The following is a 25,619-nucleotide window of genomic DNA, read 5'->3' on the forward strand; positions in this document are numbered from 1 at the left end:
GAGGCAACCCTCGGATCATGGGTGTCTACCAGCGTCGCACTTTGCATGAAGGCACTTCTTTTCTCGCAGATCACCCGCCTGCTCAAGGCGAAATGAGAGTCCAACCAAAGGGACTCCGTAAAGGATTATTGCTACCTGGGAGACACAAATGTAGACTAGCCCAGGTGCCCAGAGTGACGTCCAGGGAAAGCCACACAGGAGGGGAGCCCAGCTGTGGGAGCTGACGACAACTCGCGCCTCATCCAGCTCCAAGCTCCAGTAACAGCGCGCAGCATTGCGCCGCATATTGGGGTCAACCACCGGCGGCATCCATACAGAGCGCCAGTAGGCACAGGCACAGCTCACAGAGGGGGCCTCAGGAGGGGCAGTGTTGCACTCGTATTTGTGACCTAAAGCCCATGGGATTTGTCCAACGCGGGGCCCATTCATTCCAAGTTCCCGGACGAGCTGCATCACCGTTGCCGCTACCCTTGATCTACCTTGCCTTGTATGGACCAGACCTGACCTAACAGTGACAAACACCTCCAGTCAGCAACAAGAACCGTCAGCTTCCCTCCAGCTGGCCTGTCGTCTTTAAATATCCCATTTCCCACGGTCAATATCTTGGCAACGAACCTGATCCTGTCCTGTATGCAATTCGCACGCTCGACGACCCTCATCACCTCTGCCATAGTCCTCTTGACCACCATCTTCGTGACGCACACCTACACGAACCTCTTTACACGCCTACCTATCCCCCTTTTCAGATCAAACACCACGGACACAATGGGCGGCGGTCCAGTGCAAGGCTTCCGCTCGGTAGCCTACTTTGTCAATTGGTACGTCATCAGCTGTCTCCCTCAGCTCTGGAGAACCCAGGGGCAGTATTCCCAGGTACAGATCGTAATTAACACCATCGGGCTCTCAGGGCAATCTACGCTCGCAAGCACCGTCCCCAAGACCTCCCCGTCGAGAACCTCACCCACATCCTCTACGCCTTTGCCAACGTCCGCTCCGACTCGGGCGAGGTCCACCTCACCGACGGCTGGGCCGACACAGACATCCACTGGGAGGGCGACAGCTGGAACGATGTCGGGACGAACCTCTACGGCTGCATGAAGCAGCTCAACCTGCTCAAGCGCCGCAACCGCAACCTCAAGATTCTCCTGTCCGTCGGCGGCTGGACTTACTCGTCCAACTTCAAGGCCCCGGCCAGCACGCCACAGGGCCGGGATACCTTTGCTCGCAGCTGCGTCGACCTCATCAAGAATATGGGCTTTGACGGGTACATTGAATAACCCCCCACCGCTCCCGTGGCCTACCTCCAAGACAGACCAACTAACAAAACCTGACTACAGCATCGACATTGACTGGGAATACCCCCAAACCCCCTCAGAAGCCTCCGACTTCGTCGCCCTCCTCCAGGCCGTCCGCTCCGCAATGGACCAGTACGCCTCGACGCTGCCAGAGTGGTACCACTTCGAACTAACAGTCGCCTGCCCCGCCGGCGCCCAAAACTATCAAAAGCTCAACCTCCCCGCCATGGACCCCCTCCTCGACTTCTGGAACCTCATGGCCTACGACTACGCCGGCTCCTGGGACTCCCTGGCGGGCCACCAGGCCAACCTGCAGCCCTGCCAACGCAACCCGCGCTCGACGCCCTTTAGCACCGCCGCTGCCTTGGCGCACTATACCTCGCATGGCGTGTCCCCGGACAAGATTGTGCTGGGTATGCCGCTGTACGGCCGCGCGTTTGAGAATACCGATGGCCCGGGGACGCCATACTCTGGTGTCGGGGAGGGGAGCTGGGAGAATGGCGTGTTTGATTTCAAGGTGCTGCCGATGCCGGGCGCGCAGGAGTATCATGACGAGGAGACGGGGGCGAGTTACTCGTATGATGCTGGGAGGAGGAAGATGGTTACGTATGATACGGTGCACATGGCGAGGAAGAAGGCTGAGTATATCAGGGGATGGGGACTGGGAGGGGCCATGTGGTGGGAGAGCAGTGCCGATAAGCCTGGGCACGAGTCGTTAATTGGGAACGTCGTTCATACGTTTGGTGGTCCGCATGGGCTATTGCGGCGGGATAACTGTCTGACGTATCCCGAGACGAAGTACGACAATTTGCGGAATGGGTTCGCGGGTTGAGGTGTCAAAGAGATAGAACAGAACACCAAGCGATCAAACTTGCAAACATCAACGCCAGTTACATGTCACAATCACGTCATAAGCAAGCAGTGAGACTCAAGAGTGAGAGAATGGTCATAGTGTCATGAAATTGCATCGTCATTGCCAGCCAGTGATGTGTACATCAACGCCCCCATTTTGTGTGCGGCTTTCTGCCGACTAGAATGCTAACCCTGAACCGATCCTCCCATAATTGTCGCTTTGTTTTCCGTAACCTCGCGCCCGCGAAACAAAAAAGGAAGTTTACTCCTTCTTGTCGAAGACGTAGGTGAGGTGGCAGCGGCCGCAGTACTGGCGGTCGTTCATGGCGGCCATGAAAACACCGGCACCGCACTGCAGACAAGTTAGTATCGAGGAGTCATGGGAAACTTTTCATAGTTGAGGGGGAAAACGTACGGTGTCGGAGGGGCACTCGCGGCGAAGGCGCTCGATCTTGCCGTCAGAGTCGACCTTGTAGTACTTGAGGACAGCCAACTTGGTCTTCTTGCGCTTGTGCTTGATCTTCTTGGGGGTGGTGTAGACCTTCTTCTTGCGCTTCTTGGCCATACCACCACGCAGGCGCAGGACCAGGTGGAGAGTGGACTCCTTCTGGATGTTGTAGTCGGAGAGGGTGCGGCCGTCCTCGAGCTGCTTTCCGGCGAAGATCAGGCGCTGCTGGTCGGGGGGGATGCCCTCCTTGTCCTGGATCTTGGACTTGACATTGTCGATGGTGTCGGACGACTCCACCTCAAGGGTGATAGTCTTGCCCGTCAGGGTCTTGACGAAGATCTGCATGATTGCCTACTTGTCACGGAATGTTAGAATTGGTGTCTCGAAAGATGTGGGTGGATAGCAAAGATTGCTGTCCGTCTCCCTCGATGCTCCTCTTTCCACGCTTCGTTCCGGCAGAGTTGGATGTCGATGGCTTTGGTTGGAGGCGGCGGCGATTGAGCTTTCGGCGAAGCAATTTTACAGGCTCGTCAGGCTCGCACGCACGCCGCTCGACCCTGCCAAAGACTCAGACTCTTTCCATTGCGCCCTCTCGATGACCTCGAAAGACGCTCTCGATTTCGCGATTGCGCCTAGGGAGACTCGCTCGAGTGGCGGGCAACAGCGGAAAAATAGAGTCCACGCAAACTCGTCGAAAGACGAAATGCCGGAAAACGAAGGGGGAGTAAGAGGTGTAACGGGCTCAAGGCCAACAAAGAGGGAGCAGAAGCATCTTCAGACGTACCTCGACAATATGTCTATTGCCTTCCTAAGCAGATCCTCAGATGGGTTCGAGTTGGGGATGAGGGAAAATTAAAAGGAAACGGCTGCCGTCTGTCGCAGCGCACGGTAAATCTATCCTGCGCAGGCGCTGGGTGGACCGGGTGGGGGGGTTTACGAGACCTGGAAAATTAGCGAGACCACGTGATCATGATGTGATTCCATTGGCCAACCGCGAGGTCTGGAAATCGAATGTGTGGTGCGAAATGCGGTACGTACTACAGTCCGGAGGCGACTTGCCCGCGTAAAGTGCATCCTCGCCTAGAATTCCAGAGTGGAATTTTTCCAGAGGTGGATCCACGAGCACCAGCTCTCTGCCGCTGCCTCCAGCCCTGGACCAGCCCTCACACGCACGCAGCCTCCACCCACCACCTCCCAGCACCTTTTTCCAAGGCACGTCAAAACCAATTCGCGCCCTGGTCGAAACCCACCAATTGCGATTTTTTGACTCAGCAAGCCAGAAAAGATCAAGTACGTTTCCTCGCAATTGATATACCCTTCTCCTCTTCTCTTTTTCCTCTTCTTCACGGATCTACTAACACACAGTCAGACGTCGCCAAAATGGTCAAGAAGAGAAAGAACAAGTACGACGATACCCTCCTCCGCCCCCCATACACCGCGCTTCACCTGTGCCTCTACCCTCACGTCCCGGTCGTCGACATACGATACCTGGCAATCATGAACTCGCTTGACGACGCCGGCGACTGAGAGTCCAGATGGACACATGCGCAATGATGCCCCTCAACGAACGCGATTACTGACTCGGTTTCCCCTCCCACAGCGGACGCAACAAGAAGGGCCGCGGCCACGTCAAGCCCATCCGCTGTAGCAACTGCTCGCGATGCACGCCCAAGGATAAGGCGATCAAGCGCTTCACCATCCGCAACATGGTCGAGTCTGCTGCCATCCGTATGCTTGCTTCCCCTCTCCACAACGTGGACATCAATGACTGACCATCACTAGGTGACATCTCCGATGCCTCCGTCTTCGCGGAGTACACCGTACCCAAGATGTACCTGAAGCTGCAGTACTGTGTCTCTTGCGCCATTCACGGCAAGATTGTCCGGTACGTTCGTCCGCGGGAGCGACGACTGCAAACCGTCGGTCTGGTTCACACCACGACCGCGGCGCGCAGGCGCTACAGAAGAACCTTGGCGCTACTCGAAGCTCCCATATCCCCCGTGCCCTGCACCTCGGCGACGCAGTCCCTCCCCGCCTGCGGGAGGTCGATTGCCGACCTGACGGTTGCTGGGCCTTGTGAAAGATCCCCCAATGCTGACTTACTCTCCCAGTGTCCGTTCCGTCGTGGGCCGCCGCAACCGCGCTCCCCCTCCCCGCGTCCGCTACAACAAGGATGGCAAGAAGATCGTCCCCAACACCCCCAAGGCCTAAAGAGTTTCTTCTCTACTCGGGTTCTCGGTGTTTCAGGTGTTTGCAATGACGAGCAGTGGATGAAAAAGTTCTCCTTTCAGGCATGGTTTGGGAACCGGATTGGGCTTTATGATGACGTTCATCAATGGAAATCGGGCCATGGCCCTAGGCTAGCAAAGGAAATGCTTCATGACACTGTTCTCTCGCTCCCTGCAATCGCCTTGTGTTTAATGTTCGCTCCGTCTGCTTTCTTTTGCATCAACTGCCTACTCCCTAGTGAGCTCGAAGCCGACATATCTCATGTCGGTCCCCCACCAGCTGGGCCTGACAACACCTCGAGTCCCAATCTGCTCAGACACCACTGTCCTAAGCTTCCACTTACTCCCAGTCTGCTCCGACAGCTCCGCCCACATCTTCTCCCACGTCTCCAAGTTATGCCTCAACGCAGGCTTATTATGTATCCCCGGTAACTCAATCCCATCAGCATGCCCAGCAGCATGTCCCACAATCATCACCCCAGGCTCCTGCTTTAACAACCGAATCACCCGCCTCAGCACAACCATCTGGTTCTCCCTCGTCCATAGGTGCAGACACAGACCCAGGTGCGCGGTATCAAACGTGCCCTCCATGGCGTCTAATCGCGCGTCCCCGTCGTCTAGCATGTCTGCGTTGACGAAGCGCGTTTTGAGGCTGACCCGGTCGCGGAAGAGCTCGTACCCGGCGTCGATGTAGCCCTGCTCCAGCTCGATGGCCACGATCTTGGACGAGTCGATGCCGTCGTAGACGAGGCGTCGGAGGTCTTGCCCGACGCAGCAGGCGATGTCGAGGTGGCGCGCGTCAGGGTTGTCCTGGAGGCGGGCGAGGAGTTGCGGGTAGCCTGGGCGGTGGGAGAGGTTGAAGTCGAGGAAGTGGAATTCGCCGATGCAAGGGTAGGGGAAGACTTCCCAGATCTTGTCGCGCTGTGGATGGTTACATTGTGTGAGTACCATTTCAAGCTGTGTTCAGTGTTGTCTTGTGCCGTGGGAGGTGATCGAGGGATAGAAAGAAGGGAATGGGAGGGAAAGGGAAGACGTACCATGGCTACGACGTGATCTCTGACCTCGTCTGGCGGGATGCCGGCATACTCCTCGAGCATCTTGCGTGCTTCGGGGGAGATTTGGGCCTCGATGGAGTACCACGGAGCCGCCTTATTCCTATCCCCCACGACGATTTGGCTGTTTGCGACTTGCATTTCGTTCATAGCTTGAGTAGCAATAGTATTGTAATCGAGAGATATTGCTTCAACACTCAAACACCTCGTTCCCTCTACTATTACAACGTCAGGCAGGACCTTTTAAAGAGCGCAGCCAAACATCCCAACGGCATTCTCGCAACTCAAAACCTCGCGCAATTACTCACCCCAAAAAGCAACTTCGCCGAATTCGGCTCCGTCAAGCTTCGAAATTGGGACGACGGTACTCGATGCCTGCTTAATGCCGCGTTTCACCGGCGCACTTGGATCGAGCTGGGCCTTTGCGAACTGGTGAACTTTGCTTTTGCCCCTCCTTCCCGGTCGTCTGATGTCCCCCCCCCCCCCTCTACATGTAGTCTTTTTTACTTTCCCGAATAAACCTCGATTTCACATGGAAGGAGCTTCTTCATAATCATTAGAGCGGAGAAGAGAAGTGATCAATCAACTACCGAGAGCTTCCTACGTGACTTCGGGCTACTGTGTTAAAGCCGTCTAACTTACGTTCCCTCCTATTTTTTTCCCCGGAATAGAAATGTCTCCCACCGGTCGCCATGCCACCGGTAACTTGACTACCCCGACATCCTTGTGTAAGGGCGTGTACTCGATATCCGAAATCGGCACGGCGATTCTCAGACTGGGGAGCTTTTGGAAGAGCGTTGCTGTGAAGGGATGTATTAGTTCCGACGCCATCGGTTAAGGTTGGAGAACTGCTTCGGAACGGGGAGGTTTCCGGTTCCCTCCATCCCGCCCGAGTCACATGCCGAGTAAAGAAGCGCATAAGATGCAGAGCGCCAGAAAAGAAAAGATAACAAGAAAACTCACCAAAAACAACCTCGAGCTCCGCGCGCGCAAGAGGTTCGGCGATACACCTATGCGGCCCAAAACCGAAACCCAGCGCGTGGTTCGGGTCCGGTGTTCGGTGCATGTCAAAGACGTCTGGGTCGGGAAAGACGTCTTCGTCTCGGTTGCCGGATTGGGTTGAGGCGATGCCCTCGCCTGCCTTGATCGTCTACGTGAATGGTCAGCGTATCCGGCCACGAAGTCCAACAAACACACAGGCGAAGGAAATCGACTGGGCACCATTGCAGTGGACGAATGCTTACCTTGCCGCCGAGGATTATGTCCTCCTTGGCTACCCTCTTCATCGCCATGGCGGAGCCGGTGTGGTATCTACACAACTCTTCGACGAACGCTGGGGCGAGCGAGGGGTCGGCTTTGAGTTGGGCGAGCTGGGTAGGGTTTCGGAAGAGTTCGATGACGCCCTGAGGTGTTGGATGTTAGTCGATCCGCGGAGCCAAAGGCATGGTCTGCTTCCAAAGTAGCAAGCTCTCAAGATTCGAGACGGAAAGACGGGGGGGAAGGATAGAGGAGGCTAACCAAGGCAATCATATTCACCATTGTCGCATTCCCTGCAGCGAGTAGCAAGAAGGCGATTTGCACGGCGTCCGATTTCTCAATATAGCCGGGTCTGAGCTGTTCTACGACCAGTTTGCTGATGAGGTCGTCTTTGGGCTCGATGTTGCGCTGGTCGACTAGTTTTGCGAGGTAGTTGAGGAGTTCTCTGGGCAACGGGATATCAGTTTCTACCGCCAACGAAATATGTGAGACGGAAAGGGGGATGCGAGGAAATGTCAAGCTGAACGTACTGGTTTGCAGACTGAGCTTCCAGTGCCGTACCGCTGCCGTTGGTTCGGATTGCGTTCTGCTGGGTGAGGTACCATAAGTCCTCAAACGGGACACCGAGAATAGTGTAGATGATCTGAATTTTCACCGTCAGCGGGACCTCAAACCAACTGCAACCTCCTCTTATCCCTGCTCCAAGGTCTAAATCGAAACACTCACATATGAAGGAACAGGCAAGGCAAACTTGTCAATCAAGTCAACCGGCTCGTCGCACCCCTGCCCAACCATCCTATCCAGGAGATCATTCACAGTCTTTTCGATACATGGCTTCATACTCGCAACATGATCCCGCACCAAAAGCGGCTCAACCATACCGCGCTGCTGCATATGCGCCGGCGCGTCCATGTCGACAAAAGTAGGCTTATTCGCGGCCGCTGCTTTCCCGCCGGCGCTGAGCTCGGGGAACCCGACGCGGGTGCGCTCCTGTGCTGTGGTGTTAGCTTCCGCTTCGACGGTGCTTTTTGCCTCTCGTTACCTCAAGGGGACGTGGGAGGGGCGGAGGGATGAGTTGGGTGGGATGACGGGACGGTAGGTACCTTGGAGAGACGTGGATCCGTGGCGACGGCGCAGACGTCTTTGTACTTTGTCGCGAGCCATGCGAGGGAGCCGTCGTAGAGTTTTGCTTGTGAGACGGGCTCTGTTGAGCGGAGGCGGGCGTATTCTGCGGGCTGGTCGAGGCCTGAGGCGCGGTGGAAGGGGAAGTTTGGGGGCGTGGTTGTTGTCATTGTGTTCTGGATGGGATGGAGGCGTGAAGAGTATCGTCGGAGCTTGGTGGCTGTTGAGGAAAGACGGGGGAATGATGCTGAGAACATGAGCACTGTATTGTTTGTCTTTAGAGAACGAGTACGGTAATAAGTTTGTCGAAGAGCTGGTGCCTCTTGTATTTATATTTGGTTTCTTTGCGTCTTGTTTGCGTTGATCCATCCATTCCCTAGGTGTATTCCTTGTTTCTGTCTCCATCTCCAGTGAAGCAGTAAGCGAAACGGCCTCCATCATCCCGAACCTCTCCATCAGCGTCGTGTGCGATGAGAAAGAAGCATGGTCTGATCACGAACGACACTCCCCGACGTCAGCACCCCAAAGCGTGTAATACGGACGACCCGGTTGGTCGACACATCGCAGGGTATGAGCAGGGTGCTGCAGCATGCTAAGTCTACATTGATGTCAACGTCACAACGTCCACGAGGGGGGGAAAAAACATAGGGTGCAAGGGTTCGGAAACATGCGTCCGTAGGGCAAGGCAAGCGGGCAAACTAACTAAGCGGGAACGCGGCGGGGGTCCGCGGAGTTGTCGAATTCTCGGAACCTTGGCCCCACCACCGCAGCCCCGCCGAAGACCCGGAATCATCGGGCGTTGTGGGTCAGATGCTCCGGCTGGCTAGTCATGAGGACTACCGGATTTGGGAAACACCGGACGTTTGAGAGTACCGAGCTGCGAGGGGGGAAATCATCGTTCGTCATCTCGAGTGGGGATGGATGAGGTGTCTTTGCGATGAACTATGTGCAATTTGTTTTTACCTGGATTGGTATTTCGGCATCCATCCCGCCGGCTCTTGGGTACGGAGCATAAAGTCAAATTGTTGTCGATAGGGCTGATGATCTAAGAACCGAATGACGATGGGCGGAACCGGGGTGAGCGATCAGCTCCAAGTGAGTCAATCTGTGCCTCCGACCAGCCCTCAAATACACCCAAGGTCATTCACTTCGGACCCAAATATCAGCAATCATTTTCTCTCCCTCTCCGCGGTGACAATCCCCGGGCTTCAAGGGCTAGAAATCGAAAGCGTTCTACTTAGCAAATAGAACTTTCTTACTCAACAGGAGACACAATAATATATATTACCCCAAAGCACTAGATACAACTCCATCGTGAACACAAGAATAACGAACCCTTGCCGTCGTAAGCTATAGCAAGCTTACCCGGATTCTATCCCTCCACCATTCGAGAACAACCACGACCACGGCTACGAACGTCAGCGGCGACCTCTCGAACCAGTTCAGCACCGGGTTAATAAGCACGAACCGCCGGTCTGTAAACTCGGTCTACGCCCGCTACCACGCAGCGTCGCGCTACACAACGGTCTAGAAGATACGCGCGCACAGCTGCGGCGCTAGGCCGCCGTCCAGGACCATAAAAAAGGATACCGCAAGCATACCCGCAGGGCCGAGAGCCAGGGCCTCTGTGACCCAGAGCGCGACGGCTGATGTGATGTCCCGCGACCTGAGCGCCCGCGTCGCGGCACGATTCTGATGTTCGCACTGCTGGTGGGGCGTGTGCCACCTCTTGTCGATCTGAAAGAGATGCCGCCACAGGTTTACGCGACGCTCGATCCGTAGGAGGGGGGTTTCCTGGCAGAAAGGGATCAGGCCTCGGGCGTGGCTTTCCGGATGCGCTACGGAACGGTAGTCCTCGACGAGGACGATTTTGCGGAGCTGCGCGCGTACGGCGGCGGGGATGGACTTCAAGTAGCGGATCGCCGACGCGGCGGCGGAGAAGCGGTAGACTGAGCCGTCGGACCCGTAGCGGATTGATGAGAGCAAGCGCTTCTCCTCGGCTATCCACGACGACAACTCCTTCAGGTCGGCCGCCGTGGGGATTTCCCACTCCCCAACGGAGCAACGCATGATGCGACTGGAGCGCGTCTCCCCACCCGGTAAGCGATTTTCCGAGATGTTCAAGTACTGGCACCAATGGAGCTGATCATAGTCGCTCGGTTCCAGACGAGACGCGGCTCGAAGGAGGTCGCAGCAGAGCTCACGGAACGACGAGGGCGCTTCGCCGTAAGGCCCGTGGCGATCGTACATATTAGCTCTCCGTAGTACCCAGTCCCCAAAATCCATCCGCTCCAGGACCGGTCGGAAGCGAAAGTGTTTCTTAGTCAGCTCGGCAAGGAGCAGTTGCGCCGTAGGGGTTTCAGTTTCACCAGAGCAGGGCCGTCCGGAGACGGAGGGTTCGTCAAGGTTATTGCCGTCGTTGTTGGCGTCTAGCGATCCTGTTCGTGCCTGATACTCTTCGTAGCTCTTATCTACCAGGAAGCCTCCGGCAAGATGAAACAAGAGTTGCCCACGGCTATCGAGGTTACGCCCGACGAGGCTATCAAACCGAGCAGCCCGTATGCGTAAGCCTTCAAGCGCGACTGCAGAGAAGGGTCCATCTTCCGAAGTAATGGTTGAGAACGTTATGGTGTTGCTCCGCAAGGCAAGATGGCGCATCTCGCTGGCGACGAGTCGACAGGCGTACATCAGGTTCAGATAGGTCGCGGACTTCGCGTGGGATAGAGAGCAGTTGTGAAGCGGAACGCCTTCCGCCGGGGGCGTGGTTCGGGATAGCCATCTCGTCCTTTGCCGCCTTGTCTCGCTCCAGTGCCTTCCGTCGACTCTGTGCAAAAGGAGATACGGAAAAAACACCCCCCCCCCCCCCCCCCCCCCCCCGATCTGATATCAGGAATTGAATGTAGCTGAGGCGATTTGGAGTGTGTAAGTTGGTAGTTGAGAGAGACGTGTGGTCGAAAGGGAGGATGGGAAGCTAAAGTAGATTGCTCTGGAGTCTGCGCACCTTGCAGACTTCCTCGACTCCCACTCCTCCCACTGGACGTCACTGCACCTTTGTACTGCCTTGGATTTTTTTAGAAAAACCTTTATTAAGAAAAAGAAAAAAAAACCAAAAAAGCGATCTGCTGTGGTGATAGCAGTGAATTCCAAGTACCTTGTTATCGAAGAAAAGATTTCATGTGAGTCACAAGTACGAGAATACGGTTTTCATAAAACAGTGTAGTGCCCACCTAGCACTTGAATCAATATATGCCTTTTCAGGCTTGCCTGGAAGAAAGGTTGACTGTAATGATGACTGTTTCCCATCGAGGTTCGCAACTGGCTTGTCGAGCCTTGTTAGCGGGCATGTCCCTCTAATCCTTTAGTGTGAGCGGCGGCGGAGTTGAGGAACAGTGGAGGAGGAGGGGAAGCATGATGTAAACAAGGGTAAAAGTAGGTGCAGACTTACTATTGATGGCTTCAACCGTGATGGCCGAAAAGCCTGATTATGACTCCCTTGACAGACTCTCCTCGAGAGGCATAAAAGCCTTCAAGTCTGTGAGAAGATTGTCAGTAGTCTGGTTCCTGTCTGGGGTTCAAAGGGAAGACGCACTTACTGAGCTGTGAATGCTTGCCAAGACATCAAATTCATCACCACCCATCGGCATGAACAAGCAGAACAAGAAGACAGAGTTGGACATTGTCCTCGAAAACTTCGCTTCCTATAAGAAACATGTTAGTTAAGAAACGCCTGTAATCTGAGTAACAGGATAGACTCACCCTCAAACACAATCCTCCTACAACAGCAACATGGCCATCCCACATAAAAGAGCTCTCAAGGCGGAAAAGAGAGCTTCTGATCAACGGCACAGATGGGAACATCGTTGCTGGACATGGTTCGTCAGTATACCCACTGCAAAATGACATCAGTCTCGAAAACGGAACAAACATACCGGTGGCCTGTCTCGGCGTGACTATCCAGCTAAAGGATAACCGTCTATCGGACCAACGCAAACAATTAAGACGAACGCTCAATTATCTCACATACACCTACCGTCACCTTCGGGATAATATCCCTCTTGATGGCAAACAGACGCAGTGGATAACCGACCTCCACAAACCCCTGTTTTGATATAGAAACGTCAGTGTTTATTACGTATGGGGTCTTGTTGTGTATCAACAACTCAACTGATGCGGAACTACCTCGTCGCCGTCGAGACGGCGATTCTGGCGATCCCTTAACGAAGGGAGAGGGTGGAAAGGAGGAAAGGAAGGTTGACTTGTCTCAAGGGAATCTCGCCCTGTTAGCAATCATCCCCAAGAAATAGTACGACGGAGAACCGACCCAAAAAGAAATCCAGACACAACAGAGGGTAGAAGAGAGACTCACAAAAAGGGCTGAGGTTGAACAGTGCGGAAACCCAGGGGTAGGGTCACGTCTACATGGTTCGCAGTCCAATTGAACTGGTCGATACCGAAATGGTTGATGGCCCAGCGGGAAGCTTGGGCGGCGCCATCGGTGAGTAGACCCTCCCAGGGGTACAGATACCATCGCGGGTTCGCTTGCCACCCTCTCCTGTTCTTGAGAGGTAGTACTGATTCTTTCCTCTTGCAAGTCTGGGCATGCGTAGAACAAGTGACCGGCGGTGTGTTCCCCTGTGGCACAGGGGAACACATCTTGGTCACGATGTCGGTGGCACTGCGAAGCAGAGTCAGGAAAACGGCGACAAACTGTGTTGTGGAATGTAAACGGGGTTGGAAAACGTACCCTTTTTCCAAGACAAGTATGAATTTGAGTCCGATGTGAACCAGTGCGGCACTGGATCAAAATGCTGCTCTGCCCCCCCATTTTTCCCTTTGACCGCAACCCCGGAGTGCGATTGAAGTCTGTTGCGAGACTTTCGCCATCTGGGCGGTGCTCGGAATAAATCTCGCCAGAGCTCTGCACAAAAACCGCGTCGCGTGGCGACCGACATACTTGGTGATCGCAATTCCTCGGTTACCTATGGGGATCAAGTTCCCTCCACTCGGGACGCCTGAGTTTCCTGGTCGTCGTCGTGAGATCATACTCAGCCCCGACTTCGCTGGCCACATCCCTCGCATAGCTGTATGCTACCGAGTAAGGTTGCTTGTCAAACCTCTCGGGCTTGTGGCGCGGATTAAAAAAACAACCAAAAAAAAAAAAAACCACCGTTGGCGCTGGCCCTCCATCAAGCCCGGATCGTTCTCTGTCGAGTGGCACGGGGCACGATGACACACGTCGCGAGCCTTTGGAGATGAACTGCAATAGGCTCAACGTTCAACTCCCTTTTGGAGAGAAAAGTGGATATTGCGCGGTGTAGCCTCACGCCAGAACCCGCTCATGCCACTTCTCGATGGCCTTGCAATTAGCCTCGTAGCTCTTTGAAGTGACAATGATGTAGGTGTAATCAACGTACGAAAGTGCAAATACACGATCTTTCGCCCCGCCTGCTTTATCAAACATCTCGAGGCAAGTGAATGAGGAGCCCACTGAACAGCACCGAGCGTGGCAACTCTTAGGTGTTCGAGGCGCTGTGGACGACCCCTGCGACACTAGCGCTGCCATGCGCGGGTCCTCCCGTCGTCTGCGCCATCCTTGCAGCCCACGTGGCTGTCCTGCCGCATCGAGCACTATTTTACAGAGGCCCGGGCATCTAATTGGTGGGAGCTGCACGCTGTGCTGGAGGTAGCCAGTACTTGGCTGTCTGGCATGGGGGATGACAGCCTCATAGAATAACACAGAATGGGTGATAATTCGAAAAGAAACACTCAGAATAATCATCAGTCGAAAGGGGACATGGTCGGGACGCCTGAGTGGGACAAAGGAACGTTTGGTCCTAGGTAGTGTGAGGGAGTGACTTGAATGAGTGTTGATATGAAAAACAAATGTGAGGTTAGAAAGTCTGCATGGGAATTTTCAGAACATGAACCAGCCAAGTTCTGCAATGCACATACAGCGAACGAACGAGGAATGAGAAAGAATGAAGATGAAGACGAGAGAGATGGCAAGTAAGCAACGAGCTACAGTCAACCACAGGATATATGTACCGTAGCCTGACCATCCCTCCTACTCTGTCTGCGCGGGAGACAAGGGGGTGGGATGGCCTAGCCGAGAGATGCCAAAATCACCCTTTCCCACCTCTATTTTCGCTCATAGCTCGTAGTCTCCACACGCATCGATGAATTCCATGGTACGAAGTTGTTCACACCTAGTTCTTACTCAACTGCGTCCATCAATGAGATTCAACGCGAGAGCGAGTCCGCTTGGTCAATTTGATCGTCAAGTTAGGCATCTGCAGTTGGAATTGCTTCCTCTTCATGACAACTGTTCTATCGTGGCAACTCTGAGTCTCTGACAAGTCTCTTGACTCTCTCCCCAGCCGCATCCCACTCGCTTCAAATGAAAGTCGCTAGCTCTGCCTTACCTAACTCAACAAGGACCTTATTTGCGGGTTTGGGGGGGACTGGCGTGAAAGTTGGTAACAGTCCACGAACCAAGAAGGGAAGAGCTCGCCTTGTGGATTTCAGCGGAGGGAGTCGACCCTTATTGGGTAACGGTCCGCCAGAGACCTCGGTGCGCACTTTTGACATTCTCTTGTGTTTATCCTTTCGTCTCGTGTCCTGCGTCGTCTTTCTTATGAACTACGTACAACAAGGCTTTAATGGTTTTAGAACTCACTATTTGTGGTGTGAAGTTCCGCAATGCTCTGCCAAACTAATTACACACTCTTCAATTTCAACATTCAGGACGCCAGCGCAGCCGCGGGACCCACGGCTCCGCAACTCGGGCTGTCCGGCCCCTTGGCGCCAGCGCTTCACTCAACGCAATCAACGCAAATCTGGCCTTCCAGTTGATTGATTGCCAAACTGCCCTCGAGCAGTTGATTGATTTGATTGATTGCCTTTTTGCTCGTCAGTTGGTTGAACTGCTTGTTGAAGTTAAGTAACTATATTAACTTGCTATTAAGATAAAGCTATTCTTACTATTCTTACTTCTTACCTAGCTATTATATAAACTAGCCTCCTCCTCTATTCTAGACTTAATAAGCTAGCACGTTTATCTTCGGATTCTAAGTAAGAAGTATCTGTCTTCGGATTCTAGGTTTCTCTCGCTAGATCTAGTGCTGAGGAAGATTATGATTATTAGCTAGTGAAGATCCCCTGAGACTAAGGGTCTTTAACTGCCTTATTTATCCCTTTTTTAACTAGTAAACCACTACTAAACCCTTAGACTAAGACTCTTTATCCTCCTTCTTTTTATGCCCCTAATAGTACTGTTACGACCCAACATGCATGACCAAGACCAGGGCCTGCCCCGCAGGCTTACGGCGGCTACGACACGCCATATATGCAGACACAGGAGTCACCACAACGGAACAGAAGAACTATAGACAAGTCACGTGATGATAAGAAAGGACCGACAGACGACAAACGGTCCATGATATGGACCGACAGGATAAAGGCGGTCCACCCCTGTAGGACCGACAATACGATGTCGGTCCCAACCACAAAGGAACTGTTCAATGGTATACGGGACTTGTATATAAGGATGGACTTGAGCTGGACTCTAGGACAGACTTTCCATAGCTTCTTCAGCAATTAACTTCGTATCAGATCTTATGATCACTTCTAGCTATCTTCCCTGAGAACCTCTTTGACAAGACTACGATTGATCACCGAAGCCTTCCCTTACCTTACGACTTACAGACATAGCTTCCCTGAAGCTGTCCCCGACTACGAATACTGTTATCAGTTCCGCAGCCTCAACTTCTGCAAACATACCTCACTACGACTAGCTGGCCGTAACAGGTGATCTCCTGTAGCTGAAGTTACCTTTTAATATGTAAAGAACTATGGCCTTCCTTTCTAATTATATCGATTATAATACTAAACGACCATTCTTAATAATTTACTTGTGACCTTAACGAGGAAGACCCTATAGAATTTGATAAAGAAGGTCCTCTTCCTTATCTTATGCTTGTAGAGCTGGCTCTTAAGGATATACTTCTTATTAAGCTAGAGGATTATAGGTAGGTTATTAATATCTAGGTGCGATGGTGTGTTGGTTACAGATTCAGCTACCTGGACTTTTGTGGTAATGGTTCGGGATTGACGAAGGAGTGAGATAGTATTGGATGTTAATGGAGTAGTCATGATGTTGATTATGTTGATGGTAGAAGGAGGAAGACAGAGTGGACTAGGTAAAAGAGGAGGGAGGAAGAGAAAAGGAGCTCTTTGGCAAGGGGAATTCAGGGGGGGGAAAACTCTGCTTAATACTATGGAATGTGGGTATTAGCAGGGGGTAGTTAGCAGAATTACGGCACTAGAACATCTATTAATCTAGCCAATTTATATAATCAACTTCAGCCCCTAAGTTGAATTGATTGAGGGCAGATTTCTGGCAGTTGTTTGTTTTGATTGTTGAAGTTGCATTGAGTGAAGCGCTGCTTGGTGCGTTGGCGCGTTGGCATTCTCGCAACAATCCATACGCACACGCGACCCCATGATCCATCACCCATCATCAAAAAAAATCAAAAAAATCTATCAAATAAAGAGACAAAAACGGGATACGGGAACACGAGTGCAATCTCTCCCACAAAGCGATGCAATCAACATCAATTAAGACTTACCTTTTTTTTGACTCTTCTCAATGTCTCAAGATTTCCCCACTGTAACGGACTCACGAATCACGAATGCGAAATAACTAGCGGCTCCAACCCTTGCTCCTGGACTACTAAGTCCCAAAGTGCCTAGACACCCCCGTAATGAATCAGACACACAGGTGCTAGCTCCTGTGTCCCGATGGGATGGTACGCTCCATCTCACTGGCGCGAAAACATCACTAGTGTACGAATCGGAAATCGAAATCGAACCAGAGTTGCAAGACTCTTGGCAAGTGTTCGCTATTAATGATCCCGGGATTCAGGGATGGATGCCGGTGGGCGGGCAGGCGGCGATCATCGCTCCCCCCCAAAGGAACCCGGCCGGATTCCGCCTCTCATCAAATCACCTCGACTCGTTGTTTTTCCTTAATGGAATGAATTGTTTCTTGGGTCTGGACAGCTACATCATTGCACTTGATGCTGCATTTTTGATTTCCACACCTGCATAGTCGAGAGGTTGCAGTGTCGACGGATACACCACCCACATACAACGGCGGGAAAAGACGTTGTTGCGGAAATAAACAACTTTTTAAGCTTAGGTTTAGTTCAACGACCTAAGAGAAAGAGAGTTTTGGTTTTTTCTGGTCCATTTCCTACGTATGCTTAAATAAGCGTGTGCACTTTTTGGCAGTGCAAAGCAGAAAGGCAGCAAAAGCAGCAAAAGCCTAATGCTTAATGCGAATGCAACGTTCCAATGTCTATAAAAAAAAAGTCCCTAAACTCCACCAAGATAATTACACTAAAGTCGGAGTAGACCCGCTCGAGCAGCAAAAAAAGAAGGCAGAAAAAGAAAATGAGAAAAGAAGGAAAAGAGACAACAGAGTCAGAGGAGTCAACGAGTCAACTTCCAAACGCAGCAAATCTGCCCAAATCTCAAGTTCCAAACCCCCACAAACCGCAAACCGCAAAATCTCAATCTTCACGATCGCCACCATCTTCAACCGCCTCAACCTCAAGCCGCAACCTCTCTCCCTCTCTCCGTGTAAGTGACCAAGCAACCCTCACCCTCAATCCTTAACAAGCCACACGCAAACAACAGGCTTCCCCCCCGGAACCCCACTCCGTTCCCCATCCCACCCAACCTCCTTGACCGTCTTCTTCATCATATCCTTATCATCCCCCGAAAAACACAACCCTTTATACCACCGCCCATTCCCCGCCTGCACAATCTCAAAGCACTTATTCTTCTTCGGATTCGCGTTCGTCGCCCCGAACCCCTTTAACACTTCTGCGAGGGTCGTGTTCACGGGAACGTGAAAGGCAGAGAACTGGATCCGCGCGTTGTTGGGGAGTTGCCACGGCGGCGTGCTCGTCCGAAACACGTGGATCTTGGTATGCGCCGCGGGGAAAAAGTAGTTATACCCCGGTTCGCAGCCCGTTCCGCCTGTAGAGTTGGAGAGGTGCGCTGCTGGGTTGCGCGGGTCGAGGGATGGTAGACCGGTTGCTGTGCGCGGGGTGTATGTTGCTTGGCCGCCTGGTTGGAGGGGGTATGAGCTGGGGGAGTAGTAGCCTCCCTGTTGCTGCTGGACGCCGCCTCCGGGCCAGGCGTAGGCTGTTGAACCCGGGTAGGGCTGGTAGGATGTGGTCGCCGCGGGGTAGTATCCGTAGTAGTAGCTCCCGTGGGGCGGGGCCGGTGCGCCGTAGCCGGCGTGCGGGATGTAGGGCTCGCCCCAGCGCGGGAGGGGCGCGCCGGTTTGGGGGCCCCAGGGGGGGCGGCGGCCTTCCATGTCTGGACCGTTGACTGGGTTGGACATTGTTGGTGGTGGTGTGTGTGTAAGTGGAGCGAGGTAAGGTAGGATCAGATGTGGTGGTTGTGGTTTGGTTGCCAGGTGTTTACCCAGTTTCCGAGCCCGTGGTTGAATTCCGTGATCCAAGTGCCGGGGACGGGGCCTGCGTGTGACGGGTCCCAGAGGTGGTGCGGGCGTGTTCGATATTCGTACGTTGGGACGTGTGATGGTTGATGGTATGCGCTGCCGGTCTGAGCGAGGTTAAGGCTGCGAGAGAATCTGTCGTTCAAGTCTTGGCCGGTGTTTGAATCTGTAGATGCCAAGAAAGAATAAAGTCAGCAAGATGGGAACATCGACGGGATTATATATCCTGTCCAAACATCCCAAATCGTGGGTTGACTGGCAGTGAATAACCACCACCCATGAGGACAGTACACAGTGACTCACCCGAATCCGAAAACTCGACAAACTGCTCGTCGTCGTCGTCGTCGTCGTGTCTCCGATCACCGCGAGTGTCACGCTGAAAGGCAAAGATCTCGGTGCTCCAGACAATATTGTTGTGCTGGTCGTAAAAGGTGCCGACGATAAGGTAACCCCAAAAAGGCGGGTCGCGCGAGCAGTGCCAGTACTGCGCGATGATGAGCTTGGTTGCTGGGTAGGGCAGGTACTCTGGCTCCTCCTCCTCGACGTCGCGAGACTGATGAGACGCCACGGTGGCTAGATGTTGTGTGTGTGTGTGTGTGTGTGAATGAGAAGACGTGGTTGACTGCTTGGGTTCTGGTAACCCAAGGTATACGGAGCTTGAAGGCTGTGTGAGAGGAAGCATGCGGATGTTGACGAGGAAGAGTTTGGTCAGTCATCTTGGTCTAGATTTATATGGCATTGAGCAGTTGTGTGAATCAGTGACTTGAAGCTTGCGGGGAATGGGACATAACTATGTGAAAAGACACCAGTCAATGTTGAATCAGACGATAATCAGTGACTTGATGGTGATGTGCGGCAAACAACTTGCTAGTTTCATTTTCTGTCCATCATAGTTGAGATGAGCTTGCAATGTGCTCGCATACGACAGTGAATCATTGCCATGGCGGAGTGTAAGGAGCGAGTTTGGTGAAGGCCATCGCAGTTTTTTGCGTCAAGCTCGTTTGCAAAGTAGTCACATGAACATGGAGAGGGAATTGCAAAAGTCTTGAGTAATCATTATATGTTTTCATTGGGTTGATTGTGTGCAATGAGCTTCTGAACTGCCTCTGGCGCCCGTATGTCTGCTGTGGCTAACTGTGGCTGAATGTGGCTGAAGCTATTGAGATCTTTGGTAAGCTTATGTAAGCAGTGCCAACAGGCCATGGATTCTCATGCTTGTTTGCTCCTCTGCCTCACAAGCCTTACTCATGTTCAAGAGCCCAAAGAAAACCAATGCATGTGCGCAGTCGACGCGGAACTAGTATTTCCACCATGACCCTGACTTGTGTTGTTGGCCATCACCCAACATGTCAACTGATGATGGTCGGCGCAAGTCGACATGACTGTCTCCACCAAGTCATTTCGCTAGGCCCTCGTAATTTGGTGACTTTGGCCGCTTTGCGTTCCCATGACTTGAGATGCCGTGGGCGAGGCTGCTGATACTGGCGAACATGACGTTTCCCGTGGCCAGAGGAGAAGCTCCCAACACTGTCGGTTGCGGAATAGTGCTGTAGCTTCCGTTCGGGTGATTTCGCGCGGAGGTTTGGCGTTGTAGGGCGCCGTGAATGATCCATCTGCCGTTCTCACAAGTTCTGAGCTCCGAGATTCCCGTCATCCATAAGTCCCGTCGAGTGCTGAGCCCATGTCGATTGAGAAACGCGCAAACTCCCGTTAGCTGATGACTCGGAAAAGGTCAAAGGCTGAGTGAGCCCAAATCCTAGACAGCCTCAGTCCTCAACCTCAACGTCCTCCTCGACAACCCGCACAGCACCGCCCTTGATGCTAGCCGCCCCTTTGACAGAGTTCTTGAGCTGCTCAACCTCCTGCCTCACCATCTTGCGCCGCTCCACCTCGGTAACGAGCCCCTTGAGGTACACCTCAGCCTGCACGGTAGCGCTATACGACATGGCCGTCCAGCTCCACACGTTCCTCCTCTCCGCGTCGGCGCCAGCGGCAAGCAGAGTCCTCAGAACGAGCAAGTTCCCGTTACTGCTCGCGAAATGAAGCGCCGTATTACCATCCAGATCCGCCCTCTGCACGGCGGCGCGCGCGCCCTCGGGTACGTACGTCAGCAGGATCTGGAGCACGGTGTCGTGCCCGCCGCGGCTCGCTTCCATGATGGCGTCGCGCCAGCGTATGTCGCGCCGGAGGATGACGTGCGGGGTTCGTTCGCAGAGGAAGTGGACGACGTCGGTGTGGCCTGCGGCGGCGGCGAGCATCAGGGCTGTTTGGTGGTGCTCGTTGAGGGCTGGGTCCGGGTGTTCGTGGCCGTGGTCGACGAGGACTTTGGCGATGGGCAGGTGGCCTAGGGAGGCGGCGAGGTGGAGGTTCGAGTTGGAGAGGGCTTCGGGGGAAGGGTCTGGGTTGTGGAGGAGGCGGGGGTGGGATTTGAGGATTCGTTTGACGAGGAGGGGGTCGTTTGCTGTGATGGCGCGTCGGACGCGGAGGGAGGGTTCGATCCTGGAGGGGGAGAGGTTACCTGGAGTTGTTCACGCGTGGGTGTTGGGAAGGAGGGGGATAAGGGGAGAGCTTACATGATGGGCGTGGATGAGGTCGGTCGGAATGGATTTAACGAGTGTGGCTTGGTCGAGCGATTGGAGTGTTCAACGGCAGCATCGCCGATGGTGATGTTCTTTTTGCTGCTGAAGCTATCTCCAAAAGAGAGGCGGCCGACGTGAGGTGGTGGGAGCCGGTGGGAGCTGGTGATGACAGAGACGAGAAAATGGGTGGCAGGTGAACAGGCAGGAAAGAATGAAGTGACAGCACGGCAGACGGCAAGTTGGGACGAGATTGCCAATAGGGGGCTGCTGATGACAGGCCACTGCCCGGATTTAGTGCACGGCGCCTGGAAGGTCCCTGTCACGAGCTCTAAGAACAGGGAGGAAGACAGGGATGCTTCAGGGGTGGGGGGAAGCAATTAGGCGACACGCCGTCACCCGTGGACCCCGGGGGAGTACCGGCGGGGAAAAGGCGGGGCATTCGGCGCCACTGCCGCTGGTGCCGACGGGAGCTCACCTTGATTCTCTCTCTCCGGTCTTTCGGCTTGTTTCCATCTGTTCGGTTTCCCACCATCATAACGAGTTCAAGTGCTTTTTTTTTCTGTTTGTTTTTTTCGTAAAGAAATATGTGAGGACCATGGAAAGCCTGTAGTCTGCAATTGAGTTTGGGCACTTGGACACCCGCATGCATGATTTGATGCGTCTGATGTATCTATCCTGGGATCCCGTCTGTGTGTACAGCCAAGTGGCATTTAGTCATCGTGCTGATATCTCACATTGATAATAGCACTTTAGAGGCAGCGCAACAATTGTCTGAGCATTTACGCACGTAGACCAAGACACCTGTCAATGATTGCATCCCTCACCCATCGCGCATCAGCTGATACTCAAGCACTCATTTGACTGATTCTACTCTACGGAAGCCCCGTTGTATAACTCTATCCTCCAACGCCGAGCGGTATGCACCCATCACTCATCCACAACCTAAGCAACATACGGCGTCCCAAAAGGCTGCAACTCCAACCCCTCGATATCAATATACCCAAACTTGCTCCCATCCTCATTCTTCCCCATCTCCTCCACCCACGTCCCCAGAGACTTCATAAACACATCCTTGTACTTCTCCTGGCTCACATCCAACGGCTCCCGGTCCCGTCCGATAAGCCTCATCTGCGTGCCCGCCAACATATTCGTCAGCCCGAAATCCTGCTCGCCCAATAACGTCTCAATCGCAGCCGACACCTCCCCAGCAATAATCTTGCGCGGCAAATCCACCTCGTTACACGCAGGTCTCGCCAACCCGATTCCGTGCACCGTATTCAGCGCCTCCACCATGGCAGGCACCGTCCTCAACCCGCCCGTAACGTAGGCCTTGGTCTTGGTGAGCTGCGGGATAATCTTCTCGGCGAAATCCAAAAAGAACGCCTCGCGCATCTTGGTCGACTCGCGCTTGTGCTCAAAGGCGAGGGACTGGTAGGTTCCTCCGGACAGCTCGACGAAATCGAAGCCGTGGGCCTCGAGCGCGGAGCAGAGGTCCCGGCAGTCTTCGGTCGAGAAGCCTTCGTCTTGGAACTCGACGCTGTTGACTTTGATGCCGATGCTAAAGGTCGGGTCGGGGACGCGGGCGCGGATGGCGTCGGCGATTTCGAGGATGATGCGCGCGCGGTTGGTCAGGGATCCGCCGTACTGGTCGGTGCGCTTGTTTGTTGTGGGCGAGAGGAATTGCGCGAGGAGGTAGCCGCTGTGTAGATGTCAGTCGTGTTGCTCAAGACACATTACGAAAGAAAGAGAGGAGGGACGGGAAACTCACTGTGCGCCGTGAAGCTGGACTCCGTCGAAGCCAGCCTTGTACACATACTCAGCCGCATGCGCAAACCCACCAATCACCTTTTCAAAATCCGCCTTCTCCATCGCCCTAGGCTTCGCGAACCGCATACCCATCACATCCCCCTCAAGCTGCACATCGCTCGCCGAGATCGGGGTAGGGTTAATCTTCTGCTCGACCTGTCTGCCCGGATGACTGAGCTGCGCGTGCAACAGACTGCCATGCGCCTTGGCCCCCTCGGCAATCTTGCGGAAGCCTTCGAAGCGCTCGCCCTCAAAGGGCGCGCCGAGCGGAATAATCGGGTTGCCCGCGGCCTCGAGCTGGTCGTAGTCGAGCATGACGTTGCCGGACAGCAGGACGCCGAAATCGCCCTCGCCCCAGCGGCGGTAGAGGTTGATGAGCTCCGGGCTGGGGATGCCGCGGTTGGAGGGGGTTTTGGGGTCCCAGGAGGAGAGGCGCTCCGTCATTGCGCCCTTGAGGAAGCGGTTCTTTGCGACTTTGCCTGAGAAGGCGAATTTGAGGGGTTCGGCGAGGGGTTTGGGGTCCACGGCCTCGGCGGCGTATCTTGAGGGTGCCATCTTGGGTGGTTTGTGTCTGGGTGGTGGTGGTGTTTTTTTAGAAAGTTGTAACAGTCTAATGCTGGAGGGATGAACGTGTCTGTGGGTGACTTTGTCCTTGATGCTCCAAGGTCGTCTTTGAGTCTAAGGTGAGGAGGGATGAGGCCTTTTGTAATTTCTCAATGAGCCGCATGTCCACTTGTTTTGATACCTTGTTTATTCAGCTTTAACAGCGGAGCCCAAACTGACGTCCACCGCTCTGAAACCCGCGCGAACAATTGCTTTGTAATTCGAACCTGGTTTTTTGTCCCACCTCCCCGCCACGCCACCTCGTGGAACGATGTACGATGATTCTGCTCCACCCGGCATTCGGAGTCTCTACAGCAGATGACTCTCGTCGTTCCAGATCTTTTGAAGAATGTAACCTAGAAGAGTCTACGAGAGCTGGAGGGACTCGACATCTGCATGCCAGATGCAAGTACCGACCACAACACCCAATCAAATCCTGCTCACCGCCGGTGAGCGAATCAATGACCAAAGTCCCTGAATCCAACAGGAAGCTTCTTTCATCAAAACTTCATGGTCCCTCGGCTCGGCTCCTCCAGGCTCGGCCAGCAGTCCGTTCGAATTGCCCCTCAGAGACGGCCCAGAAATGCACTAGGGGTCGTGTGCGTCATGGTGGGGTACTAACGCAGGGGTTTCCCGCGTTATGAATGGTCCAGTTTTTTAACATTACGGTACTGCATCTGCGGCCGCAGCAGCCGCATACTACGAAGTACAGATTCACAGCGCGATTTGTGCCGTTTCGGAACTTTGGTGCTGGTGCTCCCTCTAGGCTTCTATTCATAAGATCTTCGTAACCCCCCGTGCCCTCCTCCGCCAAGCTTTGCGTCAGATTTCTAATCTGACGACAGGGGAAAGGCAGGGGGGGATCAAATGTCCGCACACTAAAATTCTCCGTGGAATTTGCGGATCGGGTGAACCACCTTTCCGGCCGGCTCCACTGAGTCAAGTTTGGTGCGTGCTGAATCAGGTGCTGGATCAGGGATGCTCTCAAAATTTGGCCTCACTTCTAATGACCTCATTCGGTCTAGAACCTACATCTAGAGAAATGTCACTCCTTAGGGCGTTGTACCTCTTGGCGATTTTTAATGGATAAGATGATAAAGATGGAGGCTCAAATCCCATTGTGTTGTCGTCCGCATTCTCGTTCTCGTTCTCGTTCTCGCTTACCTAAGGTACGTAGAGCGCGGGATATGAATTCCGCCTGTGTAACCGTGGTTTGTGTGCATCGTCCCAACTACGCACCTCATGTAAGAAACTCATCTCTGCATTCTGGTCCGGCCCGTCAACTTCTATCCGGGTTCCTGCCGGATTCAATCTTGATCCCACCGGGCGAAACCCATCTCGTACTAGGAACAATCGAAAGATCATCTCGGCCATATACGCAAATCTCGTCCGTCGGCGTGTTATACATCCGCAGTGCGAGGCCCCGGAGCCCGGCCGGTGGACGAACGGGTGCAAAAAGCATCGTGGGCCTCGAGGGAGGCAAAAGATTGCGTCGAGGGGGAATCGAACCCCCGGCTCCCCGACGCTGCTTGATGGCAACGGAGAATTTTACCACTAAACCATCGACGCTGACGATGATTGGATTCGGCTGTGAGGCCGAAGATCCGCTGGTGCTCAAGTTGGACTACTGGAGGTGTGGTTGGCCACGATGTGGTGAAGCTGGCGAGTGTGGATCGTAGTGGGGAGGACAGCTGGCCTCCTTGCAATAGCTGAACGACATTCTCTCTCCTGCGAGATTCGCGACTGAAAAATACCTCCAGAGGCTACTACTTCGTTGCTAGGCGTCTTTGCATTGCGGTTTTGAGAGTGAAAGGGTTGTGGTTGCGAGATGAGGATTGATCACGGC

The 25,619-nt window shown here is 53.7% G+C and overlaps 12 protein-coding genes and 1 non-coding gene across 13 annotated transcripts; 3 read left to right on the forward strand and 10 right to left on the reverse strand.

Moving 5' to 3' along the window:
- Positions 1-433: 433 nt before the first annotated feature.
- BDP81DRAFT_113889 (family 18 glycosyl hydrolase) lies at positions 434-2,333 on the forward strand. The gene is made up of 3 exons (XM_060581512.1): positions 434-818; positions 908-1,264; positions 1,338-2,333. Exons 1-3 carry the CDS (start codon positions 631-633, stop codon positions 2,125-2,127), a joined length of 1,335 nt encoding a protein of 444 aa, XP_060439883.1. The 5' UTR covers positions 434-630; the 3' UTR covers positions 2,128-2,333.
- BDP81DRAFT_113876 (ubiquitin-40S ribosomal protein S27a) lies at positions 2,269-3,065 on the reverse strand. The gene is made up of 2 exons (XM_060581511.1): positions 2,563-3,065; positions 2,269-2,499 (listed from the first exon to the last, which is right to left on the reverse strand). The coding sequence occupies exons 1-2, from the start codon at positions 2,938-2,940 to the stop codon at positions 2,410-2,412; spliced, it is 468 nt and encodes a 155-aa protein (XP_060439884.1). The 5' UTR covers positions 2,941-3,065; the 3' UTR covers positions 2,269-2,409.
- A 615-nt stretch (positions 3,066-3,680) lies between these two features.
- Positions 3,681-4,991, forward strand: BDP81DRAFT_438316 (ribosomal protein S26e). Its single transcript, XM_060591311.1, has 5 exons — positions 3,681-3,885; positions 3,965-3,998; positions 4,196-4,323; positions 4,378-4,480; positions 4,707-4,991. The coding sequence occupies exons 2-5, from the start codon at positions 3,976-3,978 to the stop codon at positions 4,804-4,806; spliced, it is 354 nt and encodes a 117-aa protein (XP_060439885.1). The 5' UTR covers positions 3,681-3,885; positions 3,965-3,975; the 3' UTR covers positions 4,807-4,991.
- Positions 4,979-6,106, reverse strand: BDP81DRAFT_438319 (methyltransferase domain-containing protein). Its single transcript, XM_060591312.1, has 2 exons — positions 5,861-6,106; positions 4,979-5,744 (listed from the first exon to the last, which is right to left on the reverse strand). The coding sequence occupies exons 1-2, from the start codon at positions 6,023-6,025 to the stop codon at positions 5,052-5,054; spliced, it is 858 nt and encodes a 285-aa protein (XP_060439886.1). The 5' UTR covers positions 6,026-6,106; the 3' UTR covers positions 4,979-5,051.
- A 402-nt stretch (positions 6,107-6,508) lies between these two features.
- Positions 6,509-8,424, reverse strand: BDP81DRAFT_331085 (cytochrome P450 55A3; the record flags this gene model as incomplete). Its single annotated transcript, XM_060585478.1, has 7 exons — positions 6,509-6,675; positions 6,839-7,025; positions 7,120-7,278; positions 7,394-7,577; positions 7,663-7,775; positions 7,859-8,122; positions 8,236-8,424. The coding sequence occupies 7 exons, from the start codon at positions 8,422-8,424 to the stop codon at positions 6,509-6,511; spliced, it is 1,263 nt and encodes a 420-aa protein (XP_060439887.1).
- A 1,357-nt stretch (positions 8,425-9,781) lies between these two features.
- BDP81DRAFT_410206 (uncharacterized protein) lies at positions 9,782-11,065 on the reverse strand (the record flags this gene model as incomplete). The annotated part of the gene is made up of 1 exon (XM_060589108.1): positions 9,782-11,065. Exon 1 carries the CDS (start codon positions 10,940-10,942, stop codon positions 9,782-9,784), a length of 1,161 nt encoding a protein of 386 aa, XP_060439888.1. The 5' UTR covers positions 10,943-11,065.
- A 715-nt stretch (positions 11,066-11,780) lies between these two features.
- BDP81DRAFT_453956 (uncharacterized protein) lies at positions 11,781-12,907 on the reverse strand (the record flags this gene model as incomplete). Its single annotated transcript, XM_060592885.1, has 6 exons — positions 11,781-11,786; positions 11,848-11,952; positions 12,011-12,117; positions 12,184-12,212; positions 12,342-12,353; positions 12,621-12,907. 6 exons carry the CDS (start codon positions 12,905-12,907, stop codon positions 11,781-11,783), a joined length of 546 nt encoding a protein of 181 aa, XP_060439889.1.
- A 5,014-nt stretch (positions 12,908-17,921) lies between these two features.
- Positions 17,922-18,668, reverse strand: BDP81DRAFT_410207 (uncharacterized protein; the record flags this gene model as incomplete). The annotated part of the gene is made up of 1 exon (XM_060589109.1): positions 17,922-18,668. One exon carries the CDS (start codon positions 18,666-18,668, stop codon positions 17,922-17,924), a length of 747 nt encoding a protein of 248 aa, XP_060439890.1.
- On the reverse strand, positions 18,630-19,501 carry BDP81DRAFT_410208 (uncharacterized protein; the record flags this gene model as incomplete). Its single annotated transcript, XM_060589110.1, has 3 exons — positions 18,630-18,951; positions 19,089-19,358; positions 19,438-19,501. The coding sequence occupies 3 exons, from the start codon at positions 19,499-19,501 to the stop codon at positions 18,713-18,715; spliced, it is 573 nt and encodes a 190-aa protein (XP_060439891.1). The 3' UTR covers positions 18,630-18,712.
- A 906-nt stretch (positions 19,502-20,407) lies between these two features.
- Positions 20,408-21,565, reverse strand: BDP81DRAFT_113965 (ankyrin repeat-containing domain protein). Its single transcript, XM_060581513.1, has 2 exons — positions 21,359-21,565; positions 20,408-21,284 (listed from the first exon to the last, which is right to left on the reverse strand). Coding segments are annotated over exons 1-2 (735 nt in total). The 5' UTR covers positions 21,361-21,565; the 3' UTR covers positions 20,408-20,551.
- Positions 21,566-22,306: 741 nt separating this feature from the next.
- On the reverse strand, positions 22,307-23,725 carry BDP81DRAFT_464875 (NADH:flavin oxidoreductase/NADH oxidase; the record flags this gene model as incomplete). Its single annotated transcript, XM_060594208.1, has 2 exons — positions 22,307-23,063; positions 23,133-23,725. 2 exons carry the CDS (start codon positions 23,723-23,725, stop codon positions 22,307-22,309), a joined length of 1,350 nt encoding a protein of 449 aa, XP_060439893.1.
- Positions 23,726-24,722: 997 nt separating this feature from the next.
- On the forward strand, positions 24,723-25,565 carry BDP81DRAFT_113982 (uncharacterized protein). The gene has a single exon (XM_060581515.1). It carries the CDS (start codon positions 24,856-24,858, stop codon positions 25,450-25,452), a length of 597 nt encoding a protein of 198 aa, XP_060439894.1. The 5' UTR covers positions 24,723-24,855; the 3' UTR covers positions 25,453-25,565.
- BDP81DRAFT_t319 lies at positions 25,262-25,342 on the reverse strand. Its single transcript has one exon. It is a non-coding gene; the product is annotated as a tRNA-Gly (tRNA).
- Positions 25,566-25,619: the final 54 nt, after the last annotated feature.

Source organism: Colletotrichum phormii, assembly GCF_030913505.1.
Source record: "Colletotrichum phormii strain CBS 102054 chromosome Unknown BDP81scaffold_26, whole genome shotgun sequence".
Taxonomy (NCBI): Eukaryota; Fungi; Ascomycota; class Sordariomycetes; order Glomerellales; family Glomerellaceae; genus Colletotrichum; species Colletotrichum phormii.